Source organism: Spea bombifrons, chromosome 3, assembly GCF_027358695.1.
Source record: "Spea bombifrons isolate aSpeBom1 chromosome 3, aSpeBom1.2.pri, whole genome shotgun sequence".
Classification (NCBI taxonomy): Eukaryota; Metazoa; Chordata; class Amphibia; order Anura; family Pelobatidae; genus Spea; species Spea bombifrons.
This window is the reverse complement of record NC_071089.1, coordinates 80,215,594-80,238,682: the sequence shown is the minus strand read 5'-3', so window position 1 is coordinate 80,238,682 and position 23,089 is coordinate 80,215,594. Positions and strand designations below refer to the sequence as shown.

Here is a 23,089-nt window from a genome sequence, read left to right as displayed (position 1 = left end):
AGGCCCTCCATGATCCTGTCCAGCTCACTGCCAAACAGTTTGCCAGGTTCGTAAGGCAACCCACAAAGCGAAAATTTGGAGGCGTCGTCCGCTTTCCAGGGTTTTAACCATAGGGGTCTCCTTGCAGCAGCAGATAGCGCCAAAGATTTGGAGGCTAGCTTCAGATGTTGAGGCGCAGCATCCGAAAGGAATTCCACAGCCAGTTGAGCCGTTTTAAACTGCTTCAAGATATCGTCTCTTGGAACACCTGCATCAATATCCGACTGGATTTGAGACATTCTGGTGTGCAGAAAATGAATAACCTCACTAGAGGCTATAGCCACAGAAGCTGAGGCAGAAGCAGCCGCATATTTGCAGCGCAAGGAACACTCTGCGCGCCTATCCATGGCATCTTGTAAAGAAGATCCTCTTGGACATCTTGGCGATGGCCATATCAACTTTAGGGGGAGGACCCCATGGGCGCTGCTGGTCTACATTAAGCGGAAACATAGATTTGAACCGCTTGGTAATAACCGGACCTTTTTTCGGGAATTTCCATTCAGTCTCCATTAACTTAATGAGAGACTCATCCGCTTTGAAGGCCCTTTGCCCTCTAGAGGTGGTTTCTGGAGCTTCCTTAGGGTCAACATCCTGGTCCCCCGACCGGATGGACTTTAGTAACCGTTGGGTTTTCTCAATGGGAAACCAGAACGATGAAGCAGGTTCTTCTTCTTCAGAAGAGTCAAGCTCATCTACAGTGACATAAGCGTCTTCAGACATAGGGGCCACCCTAGGAGGGGACTGGGCCCTAGGTCTCTTTATCTGGAGTGTATCCTCAAATCTCTTGATAGAGCAGCCAACAAAATCTTTAACCCAATCATCATATCACATATATTGGGTTCTGCTTCAGGGGGATCTCTGCAACTTGAGCAGCGACTATAAGGGTAAGCATCCTCTAGAGGTGTATCACACCCGCGGCAGGTAAAATGCCTGTGCTTGACAGTGGACTTGCGCCCCTCAGGAGCAGGATCCTCTGGAGTATGGGATGACATCTGCAAAAGAGATGACCAAAATAATATAAAGAGTTTTATTAAACATAAAAATCTTCTTAGTTATACCTACCCGGGATTGAAAATGCAAGGGAAGGGTAACACACAAAGCCAAAGATAGACAGGAGACTCTAGGAAGGCTAACTAATAGCTGTACCAAGAGACAGCCAAAAGGACACTAACAGGTTAATATATACTGGCAGAGAGCCAAAATGGGAAGCCACGCCCCCGAAAGTGACATCAGAAGTCACAAAAGAAAATCAGGAATCCAAGTAAGAACAAACTTTCTATGGGATTATTACTGCTGCTGAGGGAAAAGAAATGGATTCCTCCCCCTCAGCAGCTAAAATGAGTACAGGGAGGCATAGAGAAACTCCAGAACATCACAGCCTAGATCAGCAGACATGAAGATAAGCAGCTGGGAGGAGACATCCAAACCAGTCAGGTATAGATCCAGCACAAACACACAGATAATGCTGGTGAAATGAGGCCGTCCTGCAGCACAGAAGGGCAGCAGATAAAAATAGGATACACAATCCAACAGGAGGGCACCTGAAAAAAAGTAAAATAAAGGTTAGCAAGCTAACACAAGGTCTCACACAGAGACCACCACCTGTCCCAATATGTCCAAAGGACAGAAAAAAGCACACTGTGATTAGGGGTGGAGTTCCCTTTATAGGTGGGGTAAAGGGGGTTAATTGCTTATTTAATTGTGTAAATCATTAATTTTCCACCTGTCCTAATTGTTCACATGGGGCAGCAATACCCCCTCTTGTGCTGCCAGTTAGGACGTAAGGGAATCTGTTAAGGGTACTGTGACAGAATGACCTGTCATCCAGGAGCCCAAGGTACTCAGAGATGGCTCCAGCCTGGCTGCCAAACAGGCAGGAACTCCATTGTGTAAAGTAATCCCATTAACAGGATGGCTACCAGGGGGATATTCAGTAGCTAAAGGGGATTAAAGGTTGGGTTGTCTACATGTACCTGTTTATTAATGTTGATTAATGTTAATGAAGTTCTGTGGCTATATCAGTCTATGTTTTACAACAATAAACTGTTCATTCCTGCTGCACTCAATTCAAGGTAGTTGTGTGTCTACTTATTGGGTACACATAGCAGGGTTCCAAGGTGCGCATGCTGGCTGGTGCTGGAAGTGACTCCGGGGACAAGAGGAGGATACATGTGGGTGATCTCTGGGAGTTACTACAGATCTCTTGGTGAACCCGTTACAGGTACCCCCCACCCCAACCCATCTACCCCCTTTTCACTATCTACCCTCTCCCTACCCCCATTCTCACTATCTACCCTCTCCCTGCCCCCCATTCTCACTATCCAGCCTCTCCCTGCCCCCTTCTCACTATCTATCCTCTCCTTGCCCCCCCTTCTCACGATCTACCCTCTCCCTGCCCCCCTTCTTACGATCTACCCTCTCCCTACCCCCCTTCTCACTATCTACCCTCTCCCTCCCTATCCCCCTTCTCACTATCTGCATTCCGTGATTGCTTATTTTCAAAGCTATTATAGTCCATATAAAGCAACAAAAAAAAACACTAGCTATAGGTTAAGGCTAAGTTTAATACATTCATTTGATTGTGCTAAAATCTGTGATGGTGGTACTCCCTTTTTTTTAAACTCTTCGTGACCATAGAGCGTACCAGCATTGTTTCTAGGTTTGGTTAGTAACTTTTGAGCACCGATGCACCATTGTTGTATGTTATTTCATTTGTTCCTTTTTACTTTATCGCTGTGGTCATCCTTGTGTTTCTTATTTGTGCCTTCATATACATACGTATTTCCATCCTAGTTCCTGTAGTCCTGTGCCCTTGTTCATATGTACCCTCTTCCTTACAACTCCCTCCTACACCACTCACCACCACCCTCTCTACTCCTACTATACTAACTGCCTTTTCCCCTACAACCGAAGAAGAGATAGCCACTCTTCTTTCTTCCTCTCACCCAACAACCTGTCCCCTTGACCCCATCCCTTCACACCTCACAAAGTCTCTATGTCCATCCCTTGGTCCATCACTTACCCACCTATTTAATCTTTCTCTATCATCTGGATCTGTACCATCTGCCTTCAAGCATGCGCTAATCACACCAATTCTGAAGAATCCTTCCTCAGACCCCGTCTGTTTGACTAACTACCGCCCTATCTCTCTGCTTCCTTTTACCTCTAAGCTGCTTGAACGGATTGTGTACAATCGCCTCACTAACTTCCTCTCCTCTAATTCCCTCCTTGACCCTCTACAGTCTGGTTTCAAACCCCTTCACTCTACTGAAACAGCTCTAACAAAAGTCTCCAATGACTTGCTCTCTGTCAAAGCTAAAGGTCACTACTCTATTCTAATACTACTGGATCTCTCTGCTGCTTTCGATACTGTTGATCACCACCTTCTTCTTGACTCACTTGCTTCTATGGGCATTCGAGATACAGCCCTCTCCTGGATCTCCTCATATCTGTCTAACCGTTCCTTCTCTGTCAACTTCTCAGGCAACACATCATCGCCCCTTCCACTTTCGGTTGGTGTCCCCCAAGGTTCAGTCCTTGGCCCTCTGCTGTTCTCTCTTTATACTTCCTCTCTTGGCAAACTAATCAACTCATTTGGCCTCCAGTATCATCTATATGCAGATGATACCCAAATCTACCTGTCTTCTCCTGATCTCTCTCCATCTCTCATGTCCCGGATCACCAGCTGCTTGTCTGCTATTTCTTCATGGATGTCACAACACTACCTGAAACTTAATCTTTCTAAAACGGAACTCATTATCTTCCCTCCCTCCATCTCCACTCCACTACCTGAATTCTCTATCACCATTAACAACACAACTATCTCTCCTACTAACCAGGCCCGATGCCTTGGGGTCATCCTTGACTCAAACCTCTCCTTCATCCCTCACATTCAGTCCCTCGCCAGATCCTGCCACCTGCACCTAAAAAACATCTCTCGCATCCGCCCATTCCTCACCCAAGAATCCACAAAAACTCTGGTTCATTCACTTATCATTTCCCGTCTTGACTACTGCAACACTCTTCTGGTTGGCACTCCACTGTCTCGACTCTCTCCACTACAGTCTATCCTTAATGCCGCTGCTAGGCTCATCTTCCTTGCACGTCGCTCCTCTTCTGCTTCCCCCCTCTGTGAAACCCTCCACTGGCTTCCGATTACCTTTAGAATTAAATTTAAGATCCTGGTACTGACATATAAGGCCATCCACAATACTGCTCCTCCGTACATTTCTGACCTCATTAGCAAATACTCTCCTACTCGATCCCTACGTTCCTCCCATGGGCTAAGGCTCTCCTCCTCACTCATCACCTCTTCCTTTTCCCGTCTACAAGATTTCACTCGAGCTGCCCCATATCTCTGGAATCTGCTCCCAAGGAACCTTCAGAATTCACCCTCCCTCCCGACATTCAAGAAACATCTAAAAACCCACTTCTTCAGAGAAGCTGCACCATCTTAGCTGCTAGAACTTCCTTGTCATTGATACCCCCACAATATCTCTCACCCTTTCTCTATGCCTTATGTTTATCACCCCATTTTCCCTCTAGATTGTAAGCTTGCGAGCAGGGCTCTCTCCACCAAATGTATCGGTTTGTCTTAGTCTGTCAATTCTTGTCTTGTCATATCCCTTGAATTTATGTATTGTATTAAGCGCTGCGTAAACTGTTGGCGCTATATAAATAAAAGATAATAATAATAATAATAATAATAATGTGTCTTGGTGCCGAGATGCTTTTTTATTACATATATTTTTTTATATATATTTAAATCATATTGTTTAATAAAGATTTACTTTGTATATACATTTTTTCCTTACGTGCTCTCCTTACAATAGGTTTTGGTGTTTATATATGTACAGTGCACGTATCTCTACCATTATCGGTAGTTTGTTCGTTTTTGGTGATTACAGTTTTCCATCCACCAGATCATAGATCAAATCCACTCCTCCTCCCAACTAAGCATGTGTTTGCTTTTCGCTGAACATTAATCCAAAGTGTCTGTTTGGCGGATGGAAATAAAAGAGTAGTTTGGTGTGAAGAAACAGGTGTGAACATCACAGAATGGAACAATGACAATGTGCACTTTACACACATATCATTCATACGTATACTCCACTAAATCACACTTGTAGTCCATTCTATACATAATGTTATCGGACTGCCTGCATCAGGAGGCAAAAGGGGCAGAAAGTATACACTGTATTTGGCAGGATGGAAATAAATGTATTCATAACAAAGGAATCATACTCTAATTGTGTACTATCTGTAGTGAAAACAAAATGTAACTTTTTTTTCTTTTACAGTCAATCTCCCTGATTGTTTTTCATACTATGGTAAATAATAACATTTCAAGGAAAAAAGTTTGGGTTTTATTGTATTGTATTCTGTAGATAACACAGTAGGGGTAGGGGTACAGGAGGCAAGACGCAGCTTCATAAACCCCTAATGATACGCAGATAGGACAAATACCCAAGAAAGCTATACCACATGTAGTACATAACCTAACAATTTGACTTACAGAAACACCAGGTGAGGAGGACCCTGCTTAAACATAATTTACCCATGTGTTTAAGAGGGTTTCAGGGGACCTTTCTAGGGACAGTAGAATTTATCAGTGGGTCATCTTATCAACAATTGCACACTAGTGCAGTGCGCACACAATTCATAGTTTATGACATCACACGTGTAGATAAAAACATGCATTGCATTAATTAAAAGCCTCTTACATATATAAATGTATTACAAGGATGTCTGGTTTGATATTTTTTATGATATTTTCCCAAAAGCAGGAAAATATCCCTGGTTATACACTCACAAGCCCCTATTTCATTTGTTCCATGCTTACATTTCTCACTAGTTGGTTGTCTCCAATACTCCTATATCCCATTTACTAGTTTCTGTATTAGAGAAATACTAACATTTCCTTTTGTGCTGTAGGTACCACCTTTGCAGGGTGTGTCTGTTAGCCAGGTTTACACATTCATCAGATGTATGCAGCTTGTCACTCAGACAACAGAGTCACAGAGACAGGCTTCACCTCGAGATACTACAGCATAGCAGAAAAAAAGAGAACACTGTTCATCAGGGTCAGCAGAAGCTGTCACCAGGAGACTGTTGTATACCGAGCTGCAGTAACTAAAAGGAGGTCAGCACAATACATTATTATTCTTGCGCCAACAAAAGAAGAAACCATTGAAATACACAGGTGAGTAGTCTGAGTTTTTATGTTCATAAATATCAGAATATCAGAGAGTTCCTCAGATTTACTGGCTTAATAATAATTAGTATTTAATGAATAGTAACTAATTTGACATTTTCCTTAATATCGTAAGTTCAAATTCTTTCCTGGCACAAGCAATCTAAGTTCATGTTTTATGGATCATCTCATGCAGCTTGATCAATATGTGTCTCAGACCAGTGATTGTTAAATATGCATCTGGTCCAATGTTAGTAAGGTTTGGTCCAACACATTACTGATCTCACACTGCAGGCACTCTGATAAATGTTTTCTCCTATATTTTTGCAGCATCACAATTTAGTAGCCTCACGTTCTGGTGATGGGTACGTACATTGGTCACATTTCTCCCGGTTTGGCATTCCTGTCTTTTGGAATCCTGTACGCTGTCAGGTACTCCTTGATGGTGCTGAATGGATGCAGAGAACAGTACCCTCCTAGAACAAAGAAACCTGGTAACATCCTGAAGACACTGCCTGTAGAAGGGGTGATGAAGTTGATTTATGGCTTGATGGCTGTCTTAGCTGAGTTCTTCTTTCCTCCTGGAGTCCAGAAACTTAGGTTCTTCAGGTCAGATGACCCTGATTTTCACTTCCAGAATCCAAGCGAGTGGCAGCATGCCACAATGTATGGGTATTTCTGTGTTAGCGGAATGCTGGACATCATAAGTCAGTCCTGTTTGCGTCAACGCTGGCCACTGCTGGAACACTTGGGAGTTACTGCAGCTTTTTTCATTACCACCCTCCTTCTCAAATTCCATAGTCATGGGAAAGATATGATTGAGGTTCAAGTTCACTACCTGCTGCTAGTCACTTGCGCCCTTACCAGTATTATCTTCATAATTGAGATCTGGTTGCCAAATCAACCACGACTATGGTTTTCCAAAACATGGCTAGTACTTGTGCAGGGAACATGGCTTTTTCATGCTGCCTTTATCTTGTACAATCCACCAACTGGTCATACCTGGAATGCTAGTGATCATGCGGATCTCATGTTTCTCACAACATTTTACTGCTGGCACTTAGCATTTAATGTTGGGTTACTTGGTGTAATATTTTGGGTCACATTGATCTTACACCGTCGCTGGGGTGAAAAAATAAATCGAAATGGCTACCATTTGGCTGGAGAGATGGAGAAGCTGACTGCAGTTGGTGATGAAGATTTATAATTTGAATATCATTTCATAATTACTTTTGAAATCCTAGACAGATGTGTTGTTGTGTCTTGGGTGTTGCCAAATCAGTGAGATCAGGTAGGAAAAGCCTTGCTTCATAAGGTATTGGGACACATACATCATTAAACCACCATTCCTAGCTTACAACAATATCACCGGCAGATTCAAAGAGATCTCAAGGATCTGTTGTTTGCTGTATTTGTGTTAAATCTGAGGTCATAGAGCTATACCCGGAATAAAATGATTTCTAGGTTTATGACTTTATTAAAATGCGTTCTTATAGAAGTTTATTATAGCAGGCAGTACCAGGATTCAGTATACCAGTGTTCAAACTGGGATTGTTTTTATAGTAGAAAATGCGCAGAACACTCCACCACCAAATCAGTCTTGGACATTCTGGCATTTATGGTTTCCACGTCTTAAGGACACAAAACTGATCTTAAAAATGTCTCTGAGCAAACATGTATTATTTAAAATGATTAATAACAACTGTGTTCAAGCACTGGTATGTGTACAAAAAATAAAACATTCCAGGAGTTATGGAGCAGTTGTGTTTTGTGACATGCTGTATTCTGTAACAGAACCCTATTGCAATGTTTTATAATATGTCTAATATCTGTATCACTGTGTTGTCTGCTGTTGAGCATATATACTGATTTCTGCTTTGGTAACATGTTAATGTATGGGGCATGTCGCATATATACCTGTGTGTGTGTGTGTGTATATATACCGTATTTGCTCGATTAGATGACCCTGATTATAAGACGACCCTCCAAAATTTGAAAGAGCCTGAATAATAAAAAAAAGAAAAGGCCTGAATAGAAGACTACCCTATAGGAAAAAAGTTTTACTAGTAAATATTAATTCACATATTACCATATTTTTACGTTTTAATAAAATCTATGATTGAGAAAAATTAATTTCTTGTTTTTATTTCCTTTTATTTGTCAACCCCAGGCTTGCCATTTTGCCCCCCCAGATATTCCTTATACCCCCTATATGACACTGTGCTACCATTTGGCTGGAGAGATGGAGAAGCTGACTGCAGTAGGTGGTAAAGATTTATAATTTGAATATAATTTTATAATTACTTTGAAGCAGGAAATCCTAGACAGATGTGTTGTTGTGTCTTGGGTGTTGCCAAATCAGTGAGACCAGGTAGGAAAAGCCTTGCTTCATAAGGTATTGGGACACATACATCATCAAACCACCACTCCTAGCTTACAACAATATCACCGGCAGATTCAAAGAGATCTCAAGGATCTGTTGTTTGCTGTATTTGTGTTAAATCTGAGGTCATAGAGCTATACCCGGAATAAAATGATTTATAGGTTTATGACTTTATTAAAATGCGTTCTTATAGAAGTTTATTATAGCAGGCAGTACCAGGATTCAGTATACCAGTGTTCAAACTGGGATTGTTTTTATAGTAGAAAATGCGCAGAACACTCCACCACCAAGTCAGTCTTGGACATTCTGGCAATTATGGTTTCCACGTCTTAAGAACACAAAACTGATCTTAAAAATGTCTCTGAGCAAACATGTATTATTTTAAAACAACTGTGTTCAAGCACTGGTATGTGTACAAAAAAATAAAACATTCCAAGAGTTATGGAGCAGTTGTGCTTTGTGACATGCTGTATTCTGTAACAGAACCCTATTGAATATATAGGTTGTATGGAAAAGCCAGTCGACAAACAATGGGGCGCATGTGTGAAAAAACAAACAACAATAGTGTAATATTGCTAAATGACACTCAGTGGTTGATAATGTGAATATAACTCACCAACGAATGAAGTGAATCAGGCCCGTCAAGGATTCAGTAAAAGTATCTTTAATAACTTCTTTAAAATTTGTGAAGAATAAGTGCCAAAATAGTGAAGTATCTTCATATAAAGAAAAGGAGAAATAGAAATGCACTTACAAGTAACTTTAGCACAACAGCAATGTTATGGAAACTCACTCTTTGAATAAAAGAGTCCAAATGTCCAACGGAGGTTGTCTATGTGCATCGCATAGGAGAGAGGATCCAGGTCCTCTGCAGTGCTGCGGGGGGTTCTGGATCGTACTCTCATAGTTAGACACATATATATATATATATATATATATATATATATATATATATATATATATATATAGAAAAATCGATACAATATATTTTATGTGATATCACTTATTTGTATCCAAATGCACAGGGGGATTTAACAGAATCCTCTCTATATATTGCCTACCCAAGGTCTTTTCCCTTGCACTGTAATGGAGCAAGTGGACTCAGTGGGATAAGACCAAGTCTGGAGCTTACCTCAGGCCCCATTAGATAAAAAACGACCTTTCAGGTGTAAGTTACTTGCCTTCATCTAACTCCTGCTCTGGCTTGCTCAAGATTACCAGGGGCTCTGGTGAGACCCCCCATGCACATGCATTAAGCATGGAGAGAAGAGGGGGTGTTTCTATGCAGCTCTGCAGGTAACATTTTCATATGATAAGTTTTCTTTTTTCTTTGTATTAGTTATTTCTTTATATTTGTCTTTCTTTTTTTATTTATATTATTCACAAATGTAAAAATGCTTATTGAAGTACTAAGTATGCATTCACATTTGGTGAGGCTGTTCGGAGCAGTAGATTGCCCCTTAAATTACTGCATTTGCTCAATTATAAGATGACCCTGATTATAAAACGACCCCCCAAAATCTGAATATTATTTTAGGGGGAAAAAAAGAAAAAAGCCTGAATATAAGACGATGCTATAGGAAAAAAAAGTTTTACTAGTAAATATTAATTCATGTAAACTATTTTTTCATATTTACTAAAAGCTATGATTGAGAAAAATATTTTTTTTGTTTTTATTTCCTTTTATTTGCCTTCCCGCCCCCCAGTTATGCACATCTGCCCCCAGGCTTGCCACTCTGCCTCCCTGATATGCCTTATACCCCCCTATATGCCACTCTGCCTCCAGAAAAGCCTTATGCCACCCATACAACACCCCCCCCCGACTTACCAGTGCTTCTGACTCCCTGGCGTCTGGTGGGGGCATCATTTGAGGTCTGATTAGAAGACGACCTCGATTATAAGACAAGGGGTATTTTTCAGAGCATTAGCGCTGAAAAAAACCTCATCTTATAATCGAGCAAATACGGTACATTGCAAACATTGCAAACATTGCTGAATAGACAAAGTGATATTTCAGGTAGGTCCTGTTAGCAAGTGTACACTTTGCATTCATGTGTAATATGTATGCATAGAATGTGCTTTACCTTTTGTAAAGTATGTATGCAGCAGGTTTCTGTTGCATAGTAGAGTTCCTCGGGTCACAGCATGGCCTTTCACACACCTACTGATGCATGAACATGCAGTCATCACCAAGTGATTCAAATCATGCCTTTGGATTGAATTGCAGGAAACGGCATTATCATCAGCATTACTACAGAAACATCGAGACACGGAATTTGATAACAACTTTGATAAGAACCATTCCGCTCATCTACTCGGAAAAGAAAGTTTCAAAATGTATAAGAAAAGCAGATTCTTTGTATACTTTAAATAACTTGCATAACTTTTGTTTGTAATTTGGATGCCTATATTCCAACTCTGTTTTAACCTTTAATGTAGGTAATTATATATGCATATATTGCTTGATTTCTGGCACAAATAATACAACTGATATGTTGCTTTTTGGGTGTGAAGATTTGTAAATGGTTTGGTTATCATTCTTCACTATACTTGACCCCTAAGTCAGAAAGTACCAGTCCACCCCTGGTCTAAGGCATACTTAAAATATGTTAACCACTTTTCCAAAATCCCAATTTTTACAGTTCATTATATAAAATAAACCTATGTAGGTATTTCTTTTAACTCTTTTATTTGTGTCTTAAACTCACAAAATTATTGATTCAAGCGTAGATCAAAGAGTGAGACAATTCAAAGAAACAAAAACACAAAACACCAAAACCAGTAACTTCATGCTGCCGACCATTACTCCCTCCCCCTTCTAGTCAGAATCACCCAAGCCATGCTGCACTTAAAGAATTACAAAACATAAGTCTAAATGATAACATATGTATTTGTAATAGGTGGCCTACCACTAATTACTCTGTTACCATACCAGGTGGTATGATGATACATCACTTGTAAGCTTTGTTGTATGTATATAGGTTGAAGTTTAATAAATGGTAGTTAGTGCAAGTTGAGTTGGGTATGGGTTCACCCCTCCCCCAAAACGAGCGGAATGCTTCCCACCCCTCTAAACTTAGGACAACAGTCTGACATTTGCCCATTCAATACAATTTATATACTGTTCCATGATACATGTCTGTGTACTTAGAATGGAGTCAAATTTTACTCAAGACCAATGTCTATTCTTCAGTAATGCTGTCCAATGTTCTGACCCATTGAAGCGTATCCACTTTGGTTTGAGTATAATTAATACGCTTCCTAATAATGGAATACAGTTAATTTCTCTCTACAATCTATGTAAGATAAAACTAATCATTGAGTCATGATGGAAGAGGTGGTCAATGAGATATGTTTCCTTGTGCCCATTAGGTAAAGGAGATTGAGGCCTCACCCTCTTGGAAGGTGGGGTTCTTAAGGAAAGACTAAAAATGTAAGCGTTCTGTCCTAGGTATCTGTACAACTTTCCTTGCTTTGTAGTGCATGTTCAAATTTCTTGTCATATCTCAGAACAACAAAATAGGTAGGGTTGTTGTAACAGATACAAAGGTTTTGGAAATCTGATGAGATGATCTATTCCAAAAGGTAAGTGCCAGAGACACCCCACTCTTAACCTCTGCCAACACAGATGTTATAGTAGATGGTGTGTTAAGTGCATATAGTTGGATTTTTGATATTTAGGATTTCTCAAGGGAACTAAATGCAATAGGTGGGATTTTCCAGTATTAATCATGAAACCAGTAAATTTGCCATACTTGGACAATAACTGAAGAATGCTAGGTAATCATCAAGAGGGATAAGAAATATATAACAGATCATCCAGAAATACTATAAATGTTATCTCCTTATTCCCTATAGGGAAAATTACATTTCAGAGAATCAGCGGAGGAAGTAGGCGGTCCAACACAATATTAAAAAGTATCAGGGAGAGCTGACCATTCATGTTTATTTGTGTTTCCGGAAAGGTATACAGGTAGGCAAAATATTAAGGTCCGTACCAAATGTATCCAAGACCCTAGATCGAAGACCTTGAAGAACGGTTGTGAATAGTTAGGGAAGGGCAAATATATCTGTAAATAAGCAGCCATGATCGCAGTCATGATTCCATAATGTAATGGGTCTGTATGAGGTAACTTGGATAGGATTTAGCTTAGGGATCAGAATAGTGCAAGCTTCTGTAAACAGAGTAAGGGAGGCTTCCCCTATAACACACCATTATAGAAGGCCAGCAAAGTGCCTCTTATATGATGTGATGTAAATTAATAATCAATCCTGGGAAAATTGTACCTTTAATCCAGCTCGGCCACCATGCTCTGCTCTGAACTCCCCATTTCCTCCCCATTCATTTTGGAAGAAAATCGGTAGATTTTGAGATTTCGAAACAAAATTGTCTGACGCTCCCATTCACTCCCACTCTCTCACACACAATGATTTTTATTCACTATCTCTCTCATGTTGGCCACTGACCACTTCTGTGTCTTGCAGCTCCGCTTCTTTTCCCAGCATCCATCTGCAACAATATTCTTCTCTCTCTTTTCTCTTCTGTCTATTCAGCCCCATCCCTGCAGACAAAACCACCGGTGAACTTCCACAAAAAAGCTGGTACTTCCTGTGACCATTTTTGCAGACTTTCACAGGAGGTTATCTTCGGTAAAAATTGTGGACCCCTTTCCTCCGATCCTCCAATCAGAAGAGAGGATGACACCGGAAGCTTCGGCATTTTACGGGTGGTCATGTCTGTGGAGATGCGGACAAAGAAAGACGAAAGACAAAGCTATTACATAAGGAATGTCTGATCATGCGTTCAGGCACTCCCTTCCAGGGTCAGTCTAGACGCTGCTGGGATATCCGATCGCTCCACCTACTGTCCAATCACACAAATTGCAATCCCCAAAGCAAGTCTATGGAGTGTGTGATCAATGCAAGGGGATCGCAAGTGGAAACATTTTTATATCACTTGCATAATAACATGTTTGAGAGGTCTTCAAAATAATTAAAAAAAAAAACCCTTACATCCCATTGCCCCAGCTCTACATGTAAAATATATAACCCCCCCAATTCACTACCCCCAAACCTGTTAAGTAATAACTATTAAAAATATTTTTTTGTAGACACTAGCACACACTAGCTATCTTTGTTCAGAAAAAAGCATGTGTCATTTGTATGGGTAAATCTTAGTATGGTAAAAATGGCAAAATACCAGAAAAATCCCTGAGATTGAAATGGGTTAACAAATATAGTAAATAACAGTGGACCTAGGACTGTGTTTAGGTTTGCAAACAATTTCACCTAATTTTGCCTATTTTAATTTTTACAGTAACCTACTGTAATCAACTGTATCGAATGCTTTCGCAAAATCCAAATAAACCCCGTCCAGACCCTGGTTTATATTTTTCTCACCTCTTCATAGAATCCAATTAAGTTCCACATGATCTATCCTTCATAAAACCGTGTTGACTAATGTTGTTATTGCCCAGCACGTATTACTGAATATTATGCCTTAGCAACAATTCAAGTAATTTCCCCACAACAGATGTCAAGCTCACAGGTCTGTAGTTACCTGGCTGAGCTTTTGAGCCCTTTTTAAATATTTGTACCACTTCTGCTTTACGTCAATCTCTTTAGGGATCATGCCAGGCTAGAGAGTATCCTTGAAAATCAAAAGCTTGGCTTTGTTCCCAAAGTACCCGTGGATCCATACTATCTGGCTCTGGGGCTTTATCAGTTTTAATTTTATTTAACCATTTTATCACCTTGTCCTGTGTCAGTCACATGATCACTGCAAACATTTTGTAGCAAAACTTTGAAAACCTAAAGGCATTGATCTAAAATGTCTTCCTTCTCCTGATCTTCGCTAATCCAGTGTTCTGCGGGCCAACAGTTTCCACCTTTAGTTTGTCATTAATGTATTTTAAAGAGTCCTAAAAAGACTCAAATTTGTCCCGTTCATTAAATTCACCTCCCACAATAACGTCCTGTTACTGAGTAGATAACAACTGTTACAGAAAAGTAAAAAAGTCATCATTATTTGAGGCATAGACATTGACTACAAGAAATGGTTGTTTTTTAGTAGTAATAACTTTTATGATATAGTGATCCCCCATGATCAATTTTCTTGTCATGAATTATATACTTGTGCATTCCGATTTCGTCAATTCGCATGAATCACCGAAAAACAATCCCAGACCCCCACGAATAAGCAAAGCAAAATCCCCTGAATTTTTCTCTCTCACAGTCTCTGAATGTCTTCCTACCTTCCATGCCGACCACTTCAATTTCCGTGTCTTGCAGCTCCACTTCTGTTTCTTGCATCTTCTTGTTCTTCTCTTTTCTCTTTTCTACCATCCACATTCCAGGACACCAATTTCAAATGATCAGATGTATCCACGGTATTGGTAAAAATCTGAGTAGTCATGGGTCAACTAACTTCACAACGGTTCTCCTGCAACAAAAATAGTAAAAGTTTTCTGTGTCCAAGCTCAGTAGTCACAAGTAGTAACGAGCTTCATTTAGACACAGGTCATGTCAGATGTAATGCCGTAAGATGAGTTGATGAAGCTTTAGGAGTATCATATTTATTTTTATTCTCCTATTCCCCTTAAAATGGCTGAACCAATTAGACAATATAGACAATACACAAGGGAAATATATATATATATATATATATATATATATATATACAGTTCCCTCTGGGTTTTTGTTCATAATTCCTGCTAACTTTTTGTGTGGTGTTTTCGTCTCTCCAATCCATACTCAACACTGCAGCTAGACTAATCCTCCTCATCTGCTGCTCCACAATGCCAATCTCTCCATTGGCTCCCATACCTTCCAGAATCAAATTCAAACTTCTGACCTACAGAGCCCTTACCAACTCTGCACCCACTATCTCTTTACCCTCTTATTCAAACACATCCCTAAGTGCCTTCTTCATTTCTCTCATGACTTGCATATCTTTTGTACCGTCATTACCTACTCCCGCTCCTGTATTAAGGATTTTACGCATTCTGTTCCCCTTCTCTGGTATTCCCTTCCCTGTTACATCAGACTTCCTCCTTTTCGAGAATCGTACAGCCTTTCCCCCTATCACCTAGCATCACAATTAAGCCATCTGAACGACCAACAGCCTATCCAGATCATCCTGACTCAATCAACTCATCCATTTCCAAGAAGTCATCTCCTACTGTTCGCCCTCAACCACAGGCTCTTCTTTTCTTTTTGTACGAGTTTCTTACCGTGTGTGATTTTAAATTATTTCACTGACTCTGGATGAGCAGTGCTACGGAGTCTGATAACGCTTTATAAGAGTATATATAATGTAATGTCTACAATAATATCTGATACCAGATTTCCATTTGTGAACACAATCTAATATGGCCACCTTATGGGTTGGCTCCTCAACTACTTGTTTTAAAGATTCAAGTAGAGAGTTTAGAATATTATTATTCTGACATTTTATTTATTAACCCCTTCAGTCCCTTATGGACGTACAGGTACGTCCAAACAATGCATCCCAAGAATCCCCTATGGAAGTACCGGTACGTCCTGCCCTTCTTGCAGCGGCAGAGACACATCGTTTGACAGCCTGGACTCTCCCCTGACAGTATAAGCCAGCTTTCTCCTGCCGATCTGATGTAACAGCTTCCGGCTCGAAAGCCGGAAAACTGTTACATTTTTAAACGCCGATAAGCACGATCGCGCATTCCCTTCCCTGAAGTCACGCGGAAGGTCATCGGAGGACAGGATATCCCCTCCAGGGTCTGTCCAGAGGATCTGTATTTTCGAAAGGTTGCATTTCCTTGTTATATATATTTTTCTACACCATTTGTGTAGACTATAATTTCTTATTTTTTTGAGCGCACTTTTACACTTTTTTTCACTATATTGTATCTTTCGGTAATTTAGGGTTATTACAGTATTTGTTGCTGCTCCACACTGAGTTGAGTGCTGTGATCACTATCCCTTTTGTACAAGAAACTATGTGTTTAAGTCATTTTCCCATGATCTGCTTAGTTATTCTTTCCTATTTTAATTTATCTCTGTCCTATAGTTAAAGTGGACATCTGCAGGTATGACACAATATGTATACATATAAATAAAAAGTTATAGTTTCCTGAACACCGCCAGTGCTGGTTCCTGATGATTTCCAATGTGGCTTCTTGGGTGTTCTGTCTGCATGTGCACTCGCTCAGACTGCCTTCTTTTCAATCCCATACATTGCTTTATTTTTTTTCTTCACACAAATATGTGTAGGCAGGGCCGGACTGGCCCACCGGGATACCGGGAAATTTCCCGGTGGGCCGGCAGGTCCGTGGGCTGGGTCCAGGGGCGGGCTGGGTCCAGGGGCGGGCTGGGTCCAGGGGGGGCAATTGCCCCCCAGGCTGCCCGAAATCTAATCTGAGCGGCCGCTGGGTGCTGATGCGGCCGGCCGGCGCTACTATAATACATTTTTCTTAATTTAATATAGCAAGCTGGTACGGCTTGCCATATTAAATTTTAAAAATGTATTACAGTATCGCCGGCCGGCCGCATCGGCACCCAGCAGCCGTGTGCGATGGCCGCCTAGTGATGGGAGCAGCGTGAGGGGTGAAAGCTCCACCCTCTCGCACTGACCTTTCACCCCTCACGCTGCTCCCATCACTATGCGGCCATCAGATTGCTGGGAATGTAATCTAAACGGCCGGTGCGTGCTGATGCCGCCGGCCGGTTCTGCTTTAATACTTTTTTTTTACTTTATATGGCGAGCCGATCCAGCTTACCATTTAAATAAAAAAAAAGTGTTAAAGTAGCTCCGGCCGGGGGCATCAGCACGCACCGGCCGTTTAGATTACATTCCCAGCAGTCTGATGGCTGCAGAGTGATGGGAGCAGCGTGAGGTGGAAGCTCCGCCCCCTCGCACTCAGACTGCTGCAGCACCGGATGTCAGGTCAGTGACATCCTGTCAGGAGAGAGAGGAGAACGGTGTGCGGCTACCAGAGGACGGAAGTCAAGAGAAGTAGAAGGTGAGTAAATTAATGTATTTTTTTTGTACAAAATGTATAATATTTTTTTGTATGTGTTAAAAACAAAAAAAATCAGCATGTGTGTGTATGTAAGTGTGTCCCCCTATATGCCACTCTGCCTCCAGAAATGCCTTTTACCCCCCTATATGCCACTCTGTCCCATCACATGCCTTTTAACCCCCTATATGCCAGAGTGGCATATATGGGTATAAGGCATTTCTGGATGCAGAGTGAAATATAGGGGATTAAAAGGCATATGATGGGACAGAGTGGCATATAGGGGAACATAAGGCTTTTTTGGAGGCAGAGTGCCCCATGATATGCCTTTTAACCCCCTTTATGCCACTCTGCCTCCAGAAATGCCTTATACCCCTATATGCCACTCTGTCCCATGATATGCCTTCTAACCCCCTATATGCCACTCTGCCATATAGGAGGTTAAAAGGCATATCATGGGACAGAGTGGCATATAGGGGTATAAGGCATTTCTGGATGCAGAGTGACATATAGGAGGTCAAAAGGCATATCTGGAGGTATAGTGGCAAAAAGGGGATTAAAGGCATATCATGGGGCAGAGGGGCATATAGGAGGGTTGAGGCATATCAGGGAGGCAGAGTGGCATATGGGGGTTAAAAGGCATATCATGGGACAGAGTGGCATATAGGGGGGCATAAGGCTTTTCTGGAGGCAGAGTGCCCCATGATATGCCTTTTAACCCCCTTTATGCCACTCTGCCTCCAGGAATGCCTTATACCCCCTATATGCCGCTCTGTCCCATGATATGCCTTTTGACCCCTATATGACAGAGTGGCATACAGGGGGTTAAAAGGCATATCATGGGACAGAGTGGCATATAGGGGGTATAAGGCATTTCTGGAGGCAGAGTGGCATATAGGGGGTTAGAAGGCAAATCAGGGGGGCAGAGTGGCAAGCCTGGGGGCAGATGTGCATAACTCGGGGGTAGGTTGGCAAATAAAAGGAAAAAAAAACAAACATGTCTCAATCATAGCTTATATTAAATATGAAAAAAATAGTCTACATGAATTAATAAAGAAACAAAAGTTTCTTACCAGAATATCGTGAAGAATAATGTGATCACTGTTTTGTTCCACTGTTTTGATCCCATTATGTGTAATGTATTTCATTTATTAGGGCCTTTTAACACTTTTGCTTTCTGGCATTTGAATACAAATAATGAGATAAAAAGAATGGCGAATAGTGTGAGTCGGGTGTGTATAAGGGGTGCGTGTGGTTAAAGAGCGCGACCGTGAGATAAACTATATGGGGCTGGTCTCCAAATTTTTCCAGGGCTGCTTTTCAGTCCCAGTCTGGCCCTGTGTGTAGGTGGTTAACCCCTTCAGGACCGGGATTTTGATACTAACGTGTCGCTAAAGGACCGGAGCCGTTTTTGTGTTTTTGCCATGTCTTTCTTCAACTGTAATTTCTCTCTTATTAATTGGTGCACCCACACAAATCATATATTGTTTTTTTTAGGACAAGTAGGGCTTTCATTTGAAACCATATTAAGCTGGGTAGTACATTGTTTTGTTTGAAATAAACTGGAAAAAGTGGTGAAAAAATGAAAAAAACGCATTTTTTTACAGTTTTGTATACATACAAATTGTACACACATTGAACCAATGGGAAAAAATTATCCCAAATATATTCATTAACTTGTCCTGATTTGGAAACCACCCAACATGGCCAGGATTTTCATCTATTTTGACCAGTATAGGGCAAATATTGCTAGGCATGCATCGTGTTTTTGAAATGTAATTTTTTGCAAATTTGGCATGGTAGTCTCATAACTGCAATAGTTGTCACAGATACTGATTATCCCCCCAAAATTATATGTTTATGAAAAGTAGATAAGTCAAGGTGTACAACTAGGGTCATTTTGACACTTTTCAAACAGGGATTTTATCGCCAGTTGCTGCCAAATTTTGAGGTATTTTTATATTTTTTTGGGTTTTTTTGCATATGTTGCAATGTTGCTTTAGATTTTATATTATATTTTGTATAGAATTTGTGCAACTGCAGAAAAAAACACCAAATTGTGTTCACGAACATCCCCCGGTTCCAACAAGGCCTCACATGCATGGTTCATGCATTTTTTGAGGAAGCTATGAGGGCAAAACTGGAACATGCGCATTTTCGTTTTCACATTTGGAATTTTCAGAAATTGGTTTCCTGGGCCCATATCCCATTTGGGACATTTTGGAAGCCCCCCGCTGTAAATTACCCCATAAAAGTATATATTTATGAACAGTAGACAAGTCAAGGTGTTCAACTAGGGTAGTTTTGACAGTTTTCAGCTAGCCATTTCTTCACTCGTTTCTGCCAAACTTCACAGGGAAATTATTTTATTGCGTTTTTAACGCATACATTTCAATGTTGCACTGAATTTCTTGCACACCATAAGTGCAACAGTGGAAGAAAACACCACATTTTGTTCACCAAGATCCCCTGATTCCAACAAGACCTCACATGCATGGTTCATGCATTTTTTGAGGAAGCTATGAGGGCAAAACTGGAACATGTGCATTTACATTTTTTTAAATATTTTTTTTTATCAGATTACTTGTAAGTGACAGGTTTAGGCCGCTGACATCAATCAGGGAGACCGATCAATAATCAGCGACTTAAAATGTCACCGACAAGTGATCAGGTAATAATTATGATTATTTCATTTATTAATAATTTGTGTTTTTTCATAATTACCCTAGATGACCCCTCTCTCTTTGTAGAGCAGGGTCATCCGTGGGCTGCCATAATGATCCGATCACTCCTATTGGCCAGGAGCGATCTGATCAGCCCAGCATTTGACCTGGAAGCACCCTGGACTTTCAGGTCAGTGCTGGTATTTTTTTTATTATTATTTTTATTATTTTTTTATTATTTTTTTATTTATTATTTTATTAGTATTTTTTTAAAAAAAATTATTTTTTTTTTTTTTTTTTTTTAACTCTTTCAATGCTGATGCTCCATTGAAGCACAGCATTGATTGATATTTAGTCCCCACAAGCTTGTGGGGACTAATATTAACCCCTGCAATGCTGCGATGGGGGTCATAAACAATCGCAGCATTGAAGGGGTTAATTGAGGAAGAGGGGGGGTAGGGGTTAACTATGGGGGGTGGGGGTGGGGGGGCTGGTCTCCACACTAATGTGGAGACCAAAGAGCCCTGTCTCCCTGTCCCTGAAGCTGCCTCTGGCAGCTGGGACACAATCTCCAGTGGACTGGAGATTGTGGGAGAGGAGTCTCTCTGATCAGTCCTACAGGGCTGATCAGAGGACTTCTGGGGGTTCGTTTTTGCTGCTGGAGGTCTGCCTGGGCTTCCAGGCAGACCACCAGTAGCAGAACCCCCTAAAAAACGGGAATTAACCCCTTCAATGCCGCGATCGCGGCATTGAATGCAGCGATCGCGGCATTGAAGGGGTTAACGCTGCACTGATGCTCTCATGGAGCGATCAGGCAGCAGGGGGGTGTTGGATCAGGCCCCCACACTTGTGTGGGGACCCATTCAACACCCCCACCCCTTCCCTGAAGCTGCCTGTGGCAGCTGAAACAGCGATTGCAGATTTTTCTGCAATCGCTGTTTCTGCCTAGAGAATCACTCCGTGGGAGTGATCGTAGGCTTGGGGGAGGGCTTAGACAGGCTGTGCTGTCTGCCCAGGACTCCTGGGCAGACGGCAGCAGCAGCGCCCCCGCGATCACCGCGATTGTGGTGATGTGGGGGCGTTTTTTGGAGGAGACGTACCTGGTACGTCCCGGTCTACCGGTGACTGTTAACCAGGAAGTACCAGGTACGTCCCGGTACGGAAGGGGTTAAAAAAGTTTTTATTTTTCATAAACAGAAATCACTCTCAAAATAGAAACCTGCTTTTTTTCTGTAACATGCAGAACTGATCACTATAATTATTTCAAGTGCCTTGTGTTAGACAAAAGGTGGTCTTAACTGGCTGTCCACATTTTTCATAGGGCATTAATTGAGCAAAAATATTTGGTTATTGGACATCTCTGCTGCCATCCAAAAAGGATCCTGGCTCCCCCTTCTGGTATAAACAATGCCAATTTACACTTTATGTTTTGGCTCTTCTGTGCAGAATGAAAACAGAGAGCTTCTACCTCCAGAAGATGGATAACATTCACTAAACCACACCTCTCTTTTACTTACTCCCTGTAGTTCAGTTATAGATCAAATAAACAACGCATGGAAAAAGCACGTGCAACTGAATAAGACATAAAAACCCTGTATTTGCAGGTATACATAAATAATGTATAGAAACATAGCATTGCAGGTATAAATCAACAGAACACACAAACCCAGCATTGCAGGTATAGATCAACTGGAAATCACATGTAAACTCAGCACTTAAGGTATAGATCAAATAAACAACACATGGAAACAGCACTCCAGGTATTGATCAACTGAATAAGACATACAAATCCTGTATTTGCAGGTAAACATAAATAATGTATGGAAACATAACATAGCAGATATGGATCTACAGAATAACACAACACACAGCTTTGCAGGTATAGATCAATTGGAATTCACATAAAAACTCAGCATTAAAGGTATAGATAAAACCCCCTAAATTACAGGCATAGATCACAGGTTGCACACCCCAAAGCCAGCCCTGGCATCCACACTGCCCACATAGAACCTGACCAGCACCCAAATTACACACACGTGCCATCTTTGTCCCCAAACAGCCCAGAATGAGTCAACATTGTCCCCAAACAGCCGAGTGTACGCCATCTTTGTCGCATAAACACGCTACCTGTGCCATCTTTGTCCCATAAACACCCTGCCTGTACCATCTTTGCCTTTTTGACAAATCAATCATGCACCTACAGTCACTCACTAATTCACTTTCATTCACACAATCATTTATTCTTTCACTCTTTCACAAATTATTTACACATATTCATTAATGCATTCTCACAAATTCATTACTTCTCTCACTCATTCACACAATTCATCCACACATTAATTAATTTATTCTCACTCATTCAAACAATTCATCCACACATTAATTCATTTATTCTCTCACTCATTCACACAATTCATCCACACATTAATCCATTCACTCTCTCTCTCATTTTGACTCTTTATTTCAATATTCTTGCTACCCCTTCTCACTCCCTTCTGCCCTATCTACCCCTTCTCACCCTCCTCTGCCCTATCTACCCCTTCTCACTCCCTTCTCCCTATCTACTCCCTTCTGCCTATTTACCCTCTCCCCACCTTTGAAGTTCACTTACCTTGTAGAAGTCCTGCGGAGGGATAGCGAGGCCTCTGTCTTCCTGCTCTGCCGCGGTGCGCGCCGCATCACTGCTGAGCGTCATATTCCGGCGCTCAGCATGAAATGCCGGCACCACGACAGAAGCCTAGCAGAGGAGAGTGAGAGGCGCTGAACGGTTGCTGAAAACTTATTCCTGAGCAACCGGTCGGCGACCCAGTGCTCC

General features: G+C 41.3%; 1 protein-coding gene and 1 long non-coding RNA gene across 2 annotated transcripts; both read left to right on the top strand.

Moving 5' to 3' along the window:
• The first annotated feature begins 5,993 nt into the window (after window positions 1–5,993).
• On the top strand, window positions 5,994–8,361 carry LOC128483719 (transmembrane epididymal protein 1A-like). The gene is made up of 3 exons (XM_053459996.1): window positions 5,994–6,241; window positions 6,563–7,484; window positions 7,524–8,361. The coding sequence occupies exon 2, from the start codon at window positions 6,594–6,596 to the stop codon at window positions 7,437–7,439; it is 846 nt and encodes a 281-aa protein (XP_053315971.1). The 5' UTR covers window positions 5,994–6,241; window positions 6,563–6,593; the 3' UTR covers window positions 7,440–7,484; window positions 7,524–8,361.
• An 88-nt stretch (window positions 8,362–8,449) lies between these two features.
• On the top strand, window positions 8,450–8,795 carry LOC128483723 (uncharacterized). Its single transcript, XR_008351096.1, has 2 exons — window positions 8,450–8,564; window positions 8,604–8,795. It is a non-coding gene; the product is annotated as an uncharacterized LOC128483723 (long non-coding RNA).
• Window positions 8,796–23,089: the final 14,294 nt, after the last annotated feature.